Source organism: Vicia villosa, linkage group LG4 (genome assembly GCF_029867415.1).
Source record: "Vicia villosa cultivar HV-30 ecotype Madison, WI linkage group LG4, Vvil1.0, whole genome shotgun sequence".
Lineage (NCBI taxonomy): Eukaryota > Viridiplantae > Streptophyta > Magnoliopsida > Fabales > Fabaceae > Vicia > Vicia villosa.
Window position 1 is genome coordinate 160,562,072 of NC_081183.1, and position 11,818 is coordinate 160,573,889.

Here is an 11,818-nt window from a genome sequence, read left to right on the forward strand (position 1 = left end):
TGTTTTTCTCTTCTTTCTCTTCTCTCCCCCAAGTTCTCTTTCTTTCTTACTATCTCAAAATATCTCTTTTTCTCTCTTTATCAAAATATCTTTCTATTTCTCTACTTCTCATTTTCCCCCACTCAACTTTCATAAATTCTACTTTTGGCCCAAATGTCACTAAACCTTAATTCTAACCAATTAACACCCAAAACATAATAATTACACACATAGAAAGTAATAAGTAAAATATTAACATAATTAATATTTACCGACTGACTCGATTCGAAAACGATAAAATTAGGAAAATGTAGCAACATCACAATTAATCAGAAAAACACATTTATGGGCGTTACAGAGGGCATGTGTTATGAAGGAAATAAAGAACCTGCTTTGTTTTAATTTTGTAGAAAAGAATATAACAACCGTTGCAAATACAAACCGCAGTGAAATATGTCACATAACCACAATTGATACAAACAACAATAGTTAAAAGTTTTTCAATTTTTATTTAATAATACATGTTAAGGGACACACTTTTTTTTACCGAAAAATGGTAAAATGTTGATGATGGGATTCAAAGTTTGTAGCCCTTAATCTATGACCATGATTGTTATTAAAAACCGTGATGAAAAGTCTTTTATTAAAATAAAAAAATCAAGAACGTTAAAAATGAGATATTATTATGGCCGACTAAATATCCGTAGTAATATGGTATTATGAAAGATATATTTTGTAGTAGTGTGACATGTCCCATGGGACACTATCACACTAGTATAAAAAACACATTTTATAGTCCAAGGGCGTGTATAAGAAAAATGGATGTACAAAAAGTAACACGTCCAAAGCCCAAACCAACAGTCGGTGAATGGACTCAGCCGTCCTCTCCCCTCACACTCTCACTGCCTCAGCCATCAACTTCTGCGGCGTCTCTCTCTCTCTCTCTCTTACGATTTCTAAACTTGTATATACATTTGGAATTGATTTGTTTTCAGCACCAAAATCACTGAATGGCATCTTTGTTCCGCAAATGTCGAGAGGTAAGTAATGTCAGATCAATTACAGATTGAACTCGATTACTGCCTGAATTATTTGACCTTAATTGACCTACTTGCATTTCGTCCAACCACTTGTATAACTTAGGGTCTGTTTGGATTCATGTATTTCTGTGTATCATATAAGCATTTGTGAGAATGTTTGGAAGAGCTTATCACATTTTCATAACCTACTTTCAGCTTATTTCTCTAGTATCACTTATGATAACAACTTATATCTTATATAGCTTATATGAAAGGATGCTACTCTGTTGGGTGTTGTAGCTTAATTAAATTGGTTATTCTAATAGATCTTAGGCTATGTTTAGATTGATGGACTATTTATTTTTATTTTTTTTTATAATTTTACGGAAACTCTCTAATTTGGTAAAAATGGACATTGTAGGATTGGATGAAATAGGATGTAATGGATTTCATTATGTACCATTCCTCGGTATCCATTATTTGCAAATCCAAACAATGAAATCTGATTATATGTCATTCTATTCCATTCCATTCCACCAATTCAAATTCCAGACATGCATGTTTGGATTCTTGGTATGAGATGGAATGAAATGAAATAGAGTGGTAAATAATGAGATTCTATTGTTTGGATTTGCAAATAATTGATGGAGCAGAATGGAACATGATGTAATCCATTCCATCCAACTCTTCAATTTTCATTCTATCGGATTTGGGGTGTATGCAATGGAATGAACTAATTTGTTATGTTTCGTTCCGTCAAATAATAAAAAATACACAAACAATTGAATGAAATCTAGGTTCCATTCCATCGCGTTTCATTCCGCTCTACTCTATTTATTCCATCAATCCAAACATAGCCTTAATGTTTCTTTATGAAACAGAACAAAAGATGGTGTAAAAAAGACCAATTAGAAAGTTAAATTGCTATAACTCATATCTAGTTTGTATACTATAGCTTATAAGAGTAAGCTTTTTAGTTGATAGAGTTCATTCCATTTTTTTCATATTGATTGATAGAATATTTCTGTTTTGAAAGGACGGACTCTTTATGTGATGGATTTTGTGAAGCACTCTTGTAGGGATCTTTAATTTTTATGCTGTGCTAAAATGCAATGCATCTTAAACTTATTAATATTACTCTGAATTTGTTTTCAGGCTGTGAAAACCCTTGCAAAACGCCCTTCTTTGAGTAAGGATCCGAGACAATTGCAATTTGAAGCTGACGTTAACCGCTTATTCCTTTATTCCAGGTTAGTAGTCTTGTGTTGTTTGCATTCATATTTATGCAGAGGTGGAATTTATTAACTAAAGTTTGAAATTTACTATTATGGTAGATCTTTAATGCTAACATTACATAGATGAGTTGTTGTTGTTGTTGTTGTTGTTGTATATTGCATGCTTTTTTCAGTTCAAGCTACATAGATGTCATGCCAACTGTTTCAAATTTGGTGTGTGTGTGTGTGTGTGTGACGTTTTTCCTTTGTAACATATCCAATTGTTTTGCTCATGCGAATACTTAAATATCCAGTTATAATCAATTGGGGAAAAGTGCGGATGAATCAGATGCTGAAAAGATTATTGAAAAAGCCAGTACAACCTCTTTTGCTGATCAAACGATACAAGTGCAGGAAAATGTTCACTCACAAATTAAGACATTTTGTGCATTCATGGATGAAATTCTTCTTCCAAATGAACAGACAGTGAATGATCCTCTTGGATTATCTCAACAAGAAAGTGTTTTGCCTCGTCGAAGTGGACTTAGTTTGGCTGTGGGTAGGAATGGTTCATCTCCTGATAATTCCGGTGAGTTTTCAGCCCTTTCTTTCAATTTCCTTTTACAATCTTTTTATTTTATGAAACTTTTCTTGTTTACTTCGAATGTGATTGGAAGGAACCATAGGAACTAGCAGCCAACAAAATGCAATTGTTTGTGCTTATCTTATACTGGAAATTTTACTCTTCAAGAATTAAGATGCACTCAAACTTCTATATATTTTAAATTCCATACATAACCACTATAGGACCAACTCATTTAACACAATATATCGTTTAATATCAGCTTAGCTACGAAGCACTGACACAGCCACAAACATAGTACTATTGTTTCATCGTGACACGTAAACACCAATAATCCTTTGATAAAACGGAATTGATTGAATGCAACCACGTTTCAACGTTGTGTCTGTATCAAACACCAGACACACTTTCAATGAAGCGTTGGTGCTTCATAGCAGTGTGATAATTTTTCTTGCAAAACTTTTCTTCTAGATTTGCACTGGCACAGAAAATATCCTGTTCTAGTAACACTTTTTCTATGCTTATTTATCTATTTTAAATTTCATGTTATTGGGAAATTTTCTCCCTTTAGCCTGTTCAATGTAGCCGTTGTCATTGATATGCTTTTGGAGCAGCTGGCCTTCAAACAAGACCATTAAGCCAAACCGAAGTTTCTCAGAAATTAAAGGATCAACTCGGCTACACGCTCAATATTAAACCTTCTCAAATACCTCACAAGGATGCTGGTCAGGGTCTTTTCTTAGACGGTACCGCGGATGTTGGTTCTGTGGTGGCCTTTTATCCTGGTGTAGTCTACTCTCCGGCTTATTATCGTTATATTCCAGGGTATCCGAAGGTTGGTGCGCAGAACCCTTATTTGATTACAAGATACGATGGGAATGTAATCAATGCTCAACCTTGGGGTTCTGGAGGGGACAAGAGAGAACTATGGAATGGTAGAAATACCGTAGAAGTGAAGCCTGATACAAAAGTCGCAGAGAAAGGTTCGGACAGGGTTTGGAAAGTGCTGAGTAAGCCATTGGAAGGGAAAGGAGACAACAGTGAAGTAATTGAGCGACGAAATCCATTAGCATTAGCTCATTTTGCGAATCACCCTTCAAAAGGGGTGTTACCGAATGTCATGATTTGCCCCTATGACTTTCCATTGACTGAAAACAACTTAAGAGTTTACATCCCAAATATATTGTTTGGAAATGCAGAGGTGAAAATGAGGAGATTTGGCAGCTTTTGGTTCAAATCAGGAGGGTCGAAGAATAGCGGATCGAATGTTCCAACACTGAAATCTCTTGTTTTAGTAGCTACTAGAGCCATTCAAGACGAGGAACTTCTTCTGAATTACAGGCTGAGCAACACTAAGAGGAGGCCGGAATGGTATTTTCCCGTGGATGAAGAAGAGGATAGGAGAAGATGGAGCTAGCCAATCCATCATTCTTGTTTTGTCTCATACTCATAGAAAGCTTATTTGCAATACTTATTTGAAAATTGAAATTATTACTCTTTCTTATTATGATTTTGGTTCTTTAAAACATCAAAATTCAACTCAAAGAGATGTGCTGGAATCCAAGTTCAATTAGACTGAATAATGATTAATAACAGTATGTGTGAGTGAGGTTATATCCTCAATTCTTCCTAGGATATAAAGTCATTCTAGCTAAAAATAATTTGTTGTCTTATCAATGTTGTTTTTCCCATTATAATCCATATCATATTTATTTATTTTTTATGATTTTTCTTGTAGTATTAATTATTAGTAATTTCATAAAGTAATAGGTCATATTTGTAAGCACTTATTGAAAAGAAATTTGTCTTAAAGTTTAAGTTTCTTTTCAAATTATTAGATACATTTGTTTTTTTCTCTCAAACACAACTCTAATTAATATTACTAATTTATCTTGGATAGGAAAAGTTAATATTGAATATTTTTATACAAAAATAACACTTTAGTCATCCCTCACATAGGCATGGCCAAAAAAACTCGCGTATCTACCCGAACCCGTCTCAAAGTTGATGGAGAAAATCTGTTTTGACTGGGTTTGGGTTCAGGCTTAGGTTTTTTCTGATTATAAAATATAGGGACGAGTCGGGTAATGAGGACATTAGTACCATCCCGAATTCATCCCCGTTTATTTTATTATGTATATTATTATTTATATTTATAATTTATAATTTATATTATTAAATATGTGGATGAAGTTTTGATAATTTGATTTGTGTTTATTATTTGAAATTTATGTATGGAAATTTTTGAGATTTTTTATTTTATTATTTATTATGTAATTTGATTTTAAAAAAAAGTAAATATTTTTATTTAAAAAATTAATTTTATTAAATGGATGGTGGTGGGCGGGAATACCCAAATTCAAACCGAATCCGTTTGAGACGAATTTAGGTTTTAATTATCCATTCCTATTTGGGTTTGGAGCAGAGAACGGGGATTGATTGAAGATTCGAATTTAGATTTGAAAGAGGTAAAAATTGTCCCCGACGCCCCATTATGATGCCTACCCACACAAAATAAATACATTTTAACCATAATATTAAAATCTCTTAAGATATGTAAAATTTGTAATGAATATTAATAAATTGGGACGAAGAAGTATCATCTACCTACTATTATAAATATAAAATAAACTTGGGAGGTGAATTATCTCTTTATATAAATTATTTTATGTGCATGCTATGTGGCCGACTCATAATTTAATCGATAAACTCTAAATACTATATAAAAATTTGATCAAACTCATTTTAAAAAAATTTTTTTTTTAAGGTAAATAGTGTCTTTTATAGAAAGACGGCTTTATATAAACTCTTTAAAAGATCAAACCAATGTTTCAAAATCTTCTCAATACACCTAACCACCTAATTTGGGACATGCAAGAAATGGAGAGATGGTAATAAAATTTCTATAATCTTCTCAATTTTTTCTTTTTTCTTTCAAGTACATCATAAGCACACATGTTTATTATTTTAATATTTTTTTATAGCATGAGAAGGAACTTTATGACGCATGTCCCAACCTCCTTTTGCCACTCTATAAAACATTTCTTCCTAAATCAACACCATCACACATGTAATAAAATATCCTATTCCTCCCACACCTACACCCCTTAATTTTCACTATACATTATATAAATACATCACTATCTATACTCCCATTCTTTCTACAATATATTCAATTTCATCACTATCTACTCAAATTTTCATTCCCTTTCCCTCTATAAATACCTAACACAACCGCCATATCTTGCCTTATTGCATTGTACCTTAAACCATTACACAATGCAAATGTTCACATCACTTCTTAATTCTTGTTTAAATTCTTCTCTCCCCTTCATTATATTCCTCCTCTTTTTCTCTTCCTTTTCTCTTCTCCTTCAATGGTGGAAACACCATAGACATAAAAACAAACATTTACCCCCTGGTTCAATGGGCTGGCCTTACTTTGGAGAGACCCTCAAACTCTACACACAAAATCCAAATTCATTCTTCTCCACAAGGCAGAAAAGGTATACAAAATACATAGTTACATATTAACATGTAACTAGTTATGTAACTAGATATGCATATTTGATATTGATGATTTTGAATGAATGGAACATAGGTATGGAGACATATTCAAGACACACATACTAGGTTGTCCTTGTGTGATGATATCTAGTCCTGAGGCAACAAGAACAGTGCTTGTGACTCAAGCACATCTTTTTAAACCAACATACCCTCCAAGCAAAGAGAAAATGATAGGACCAGAAGCTTTGTTCTTTCAACAAGGTGCTTATCACTCCATGCTCAAGAAAATGGTTCAAGCCTCTTTTTTACCTTCCACAATTAAAAACTCTGTCTCTCTTGTGGACCAAATTGTACAAAAAATGGTCCCATCTTGGACTAACAGAACCATCAACACATTGGAAGAGATGAAAAAGGTTCATTACATTATAATTACACATTCATTTTTACATTAATTAGTGTAACATTCATGAACATAAAATGAATTTCTTGTGTTGGTTTTGTTATATAGTATGCTTTTGAAGTGGCTGCAAATTCAGCTTTTGGTGAAATAAAGGAAATGGAAATGGAAGAAATAAGAGTGTTGTATCATTGCTTGGAGAAGGGCTACAATTCTTATCCTTTAAATCTTCCCGGAACTTCGTATTGGAAGGCAATCAAGGTAAATTTAATATTCTAGTTTTATAGTATAGGACTAATTATTTTGAAAAATCGTGATGGAGAAGTTTTTTTTTTTTTGATAAGCAAACTATTATATAACAAGTGAAGCTCAAAAGAAGCTTCAAAGGCATGCAAACATACAGATAGTTCAAGTCTGAATTACTCATAAAAAAGAACTTAAAACTATGCACCACCTAGCCTATTTTTCCAACAGCCCCAGCCTAATTACAAAACTAAAACCTCTTTAGGATAGTGATACCAATCATAGAATGCACACAATCTAACCCCCTTGGTGCTAAGAACCTGCCACTGCCAGCTTAGAATTTTGGCATCCTGGAACATTTCATCAACATCCTCAACAGCATTATTAAAGACAATATTATTTCTTTGTTTCCAAATAGCCCAACAAGCTGCTCCCCATATTCCACCAGCAGCTTTCTCCTTGCAAATGCTCTTCATGGCCTCAATAAAGTTACAATAAAAAGATACAGAATTTGCATTGAACTGTATGTTAATTCCTAACCAAGACTGAATCAAATCCCACAGCACACGAGTTTTAGGACACCCCGAAAACAAATGATGAATATCTTCCCCCATTTGGCAGCCGAATACACACACAGAATCAGAATCATCAACAATAATACCTCTGTCCCTCAGTAAAAATCTCGTTGGTAATCTGTTTTGATTTGTTGAACCAAATTGAACTGGGTTGAAAATATTGTTCGACCAGCAGTTTAATCTGGTTCAACAATACTACATTATAATCAGGATCAAACCAACTAACCAACTAACGAATAAGTCTATTAGGTCAAGTAGTTGAATCAGATAATTCGGTCTGGTTTTAAAATATTGTTTTGCGTGTTAATTATATTTAATAAATAAATTATTAATTTATTTGTGAAATGAATATTGATGAAGGCAAGGAAGGTTTTGAATGAGATTATAAGGAAGATAATAGAAAGAAGGAAGGAGAGCAGGAACTATGGAGGAGGGTTGTTGGGCATTCTGTTGAGAGGAGGCAGAGGTGATCAACAACAACTACAACAACTGACTGATTCTCAGGTTGCTGACAATCTCATTGGTGTGATATTTGCTGCACATGATACCACAGCCAGTGTTCTAACATGGGTTCTTAAGTACTTGCATGACAATGTCAATCTCTTGGAAACTGTCAGAGTAATACAATATACAACATTTTTCTTTTTATAAATGTTGTGATTTTATCTTAATTTATATGACTAATTATTATTATTATTATTATTTATTTTTGTAGAAAGAACATGAAGGAATAAAAAACAAACTTGTTCGAGAAAACCGCGGTCTTTCATGGGAGGATACAAGGCAAATGCCCTTCACTAACATGGTAAAATAGTACATTTTCTTCTTCTCTGGTCTACATTTCGTTAAGATACATTCTATATTTCGTTCAGATACATTGATTATTCAATTTTCTCTGTTCAGGTAATTCAAGAGACATTAAGAAGTGCAAGTATATTATCCTTCACATTTAGAGAAGCAGTACAAGATGTGGAACTTGAAGGCTACACAATTCCAAAAGGTTGGAAAGTGCTTCCACTGTTTAGATCCATTCATCATTCACCTCATTTCTTCCCTCAACCACACAAGTTTGACCCTTCAAGATTCAAGGTAAAGAATATTTTATCCTTAATGTGAGAAACATAAGGTTGTAGATGAATGATCTGAATCTTACACTACCAAACTCGGTGATGATTCAGTGTTGTGTTTTTTAAAAATCTTAGTGGAATCAAGAGCACGTGATTTACATTTGTAGGCTAGTACAATAATTCATTTTTGTATCCTTTTTTGTTATATAGTACTGTGGTTGACTTGGTTTAATTATGTGATGGTTCAGATTCCACCAAGACCAAACACATATATGCCATTTGGAAGTGGAGTCCACTCTTGTCCAGGTAGTGAGCTTGCTAAGCTTGAGGTTTTTGTTCTTCTTCATCATCTCACCCTTAAATACAGGTAATATCATGTTTTTTTTTTTAGATTCTGTCTAGATTAATCTTTTAATCATTAAAAGAGACTATTCAATCATATAAGTTTAACCATGGATTGATCGTGACAAATTTAAGACGATATATGGTATATGGTATTCTGTCTTACACGCCCTTTATGACGGTCCACATTAGTAACATTTATTCACAATGGTGGTCCTAATGGTGTTCCTTAAAATGTGGAACTGGTCCTTCAAAAAAAGAAAAAAGTGAGTAGAGTAGGAACCGTTATCAATGATCATAAGCATACGTGGCATACATGCATGTAACTGTTTCCTTAATAATTCCTTAACATTATTGCACATGAAGTTTGTTAAGTTGTTGTTTCTCTAGGCTAGCTATAGTATACACATTTGTTTTTTTATTTATTAGAAAAATGCCCTCTTTGAGGGTACTCTTTAAAAGATTTTATAAAAAATATATGTATTAATGTATTGAAAATATAAATAATTAATTTTTTAAATAATATAATATATATTCAAACATTGAATATATGATATTTTTTTATTTAAAATTATTAACCAGTAAGTCAAGTGGGACACATGTTAGCATTACACTTAATTGATACTACTAAGTATCTTAAAAAGTTTAACTATATTCAAATGCAAATTACATAGAGCCTTTAAGCAAAACATCAATGCCATGTATTTCCTATCTTTATATGTAACCATATAGAGGAAGCCTTATCAAAATAATGAAAGGAAATGTGTGGATTACCCGGTTTGAAAACCAAGACAAATTCCAACATTTGTAGTCAAAATTTGAAAACAACAAGTTTTACTCAACACCACAAGTACCTCTGCACAATCACACACCACACTACATTTCACCTTCTCCTTACCACACACAACATGATTTGTCAAACAAGGATAAACTTTCTTTCACATGCAAAATAAAATATCTCTACTCTTAAAATTCTGATGATTTTTTATTTTATTTTTATGGTGTATGTTTAGGTGGGAAGTTGTGGGAAATGGAGATGGAATTCAATATGGTCCTTTTCCTGTGCCAAAAAACGGATTACCAATAAAAATAACTACTATAAACAAGAGATAGATATATTTTCTCATCGAAGTGGGGCTAGCCAATTTGTAGCATTTCATTACATTTCTTTTTCTTTTGTTCTTTTCTTGTATAGATTCTTTTCCCATTTGTAGGCATTATGAGACAAATTTAGTTCACATTGGTCACACTATGCATGACCATGTATTTGTAAAAACATTAATGAAGAAAAAAATGTATAAATGTTAAGTGACTTCTTTTTCCACTCTTAAACATCTTATTTCTCCCTCACTCCCTATAAGTCAACAAATCTAATTCACATTAGCTACACCATATTTTATTCATGATTTTTTTTATAAAAAACACTTGATATTTGGTCTTACCAGGAACTAATTCAAAGAGACAAATTCCACTTTTAGCAAGGATTTATTTAAAGTTAGAACAAATCTCTATAAAGATCGATCATATCTCTGGACGTAGTATAATTTAAATATGAGACTTTGATATGAACATATTTTAAAGAGTCGAGTTTTCACCAACTAATCAACCTTAAAAATTTATGATTTTCTTAAAATGCAACTATTCACAATTTTTTCATGAATGTCTAATTTATTTATGAAAATATCGGGAGAAATGTAATAAATACAAAATGAAAGATTTATAATAATATTTTGGATACAATTTTATTTTTAAGGGTTAAATATAATTTTTGTTCTCATAATAATCCATAGGAGATAATAGTTTTTTTAAAATTTTCCGCTTACACGATTAAAACTAAAGAAAAATGTATATTGATGCGTTCGAAGAAAGAAGAAGGACTCAAATGGGAATCTGAACATCAAAGGGCCTTTGACGTAATAATTTTTTTGATGAATCCTCCTATTTTGTTACCTCCTATAAGAAACAACTCTATGAAGTTGTATATTTTTTCATTTGAAATGGCAATAGGAAGTTTGTTATCCCAAGAGGATGATGATGGTGTCAAGATAGCCATTTATTACACCAGTCGCATTTAAAACGATGTAGAAACTAGGCATATCCATGTTGAAGGATTGTATTGAATTTGGAAAAGACTGTAAAAAATGTCAAAGACATGCAGGTATTTAACATGTTCCTGCAAGTGAGTTGCGTTCAATTATTAAACGTTGACTATTTAGAGGTTGGGCTTTGGATTTAATTGATGAAATCCGACCTACATTGTCCAAAGGTCATAGGTACATCTTCTTTGGTATAAATTATTTTATCAAGTGGGTCGAAGTTGTTTCTTTGATCAATGTAGATCAAGAAAAAATAATAGATCAAGAAAAAATAACTAGCTTCATTCAAAATCACATTGTCTAAAGGTTTGGAATTCCTAAAACTCTGACCACTAATCAAGGTATAATTTTCATAGGTTGAAAGGTTGAGTTTGCTTCATAATCATGAATCAAATTGTTAACATCAATTCCTTATTATGCTCAGGAAAATGGCCAATTCGAAGCAGCCATCAAGGTTATAATATGTTTAATTAAGAGACATGTGGGTCAAAACTAAAAAATTGACACAAGATTTTAGACCAAGTATTATGAGCTTGTCAAAATTCTCCTTAAGAGGCAACTAACTATACTCCATTTACATTTGGTTAAGATGCAATCTTGCCCATTGAGGTTTATTTGTAATCAACTAGAATTCAAAGACAAGTTGAAATTCCTCATGACCATCATTGAAATATGATATTATACAAATTAGTTGATTTAGACGAGGAGAGGTTAGATGCCTCAAATGTCCTCATAAGACATAAAGAGCGTATAATTGAGGCCTACAATAAAAAAAGTAAAAGTTGGTGACTATGTT

General features: G+C 32.4%; 2 protein-coding genes across 2 annotated transcripts; both read left to right on the top strand.

The window, feature by feature from the left end:
• The first annotated feature begins 833 nt into the window (after window positions 1-833).
• LOC131595721 (uncharacterized) lies at window positions 834-4,302 on the top strand. Its single transcript, XM_058868174.1, has 4 exons — window positions 834-1,019; window positions 2,154-2,248; window positions 2,527-2,801; window positions 3,410-4,302. The coding sequence occupies exons 1-4, from the start codon at window positions 990-992 to the stop codon at window positions 4,210-4,212; spliced, it is 1,203 nt and encodes a 400-aa protein (XP_058724157.1). The 5' UTR covers window positions 834-989; the 3' UTR covers window positions 4,213-4,302.
• Window positions 4,303-5,958: 1,656 nt separating this feature from the next.
• Window positions 5,959-10,250, top strand: LOC131595722 (abscisic acid 8'-hydroxylase 2). The gene is made up of 8 exons (XM_058868175.1): window positions 5,959-6,301; window positions 6,397-6,715; window positions 6,811-6,960; window positions 7,878-8,135; window positions 8,233-8,322; window positions 8,421-8,606; window positions 8,833-8,951; window positions 9,940-10,250. The coding sequence occupies exons 1-8, from the start codon at window positions 6,075-6,077 to the stop codon at window positions 10,037-10,039; spliced, it is 1,449 nt and encodes a 482-aa protein (XP_058724158.1). The 5' UTR covers window positions 5,959-6,074; the 3' UTR covers window positions 10,040-10,250.
• The last annotated feature ends 1,568 nt before the right edge of the window (window positions 10,251-11,818 follow it).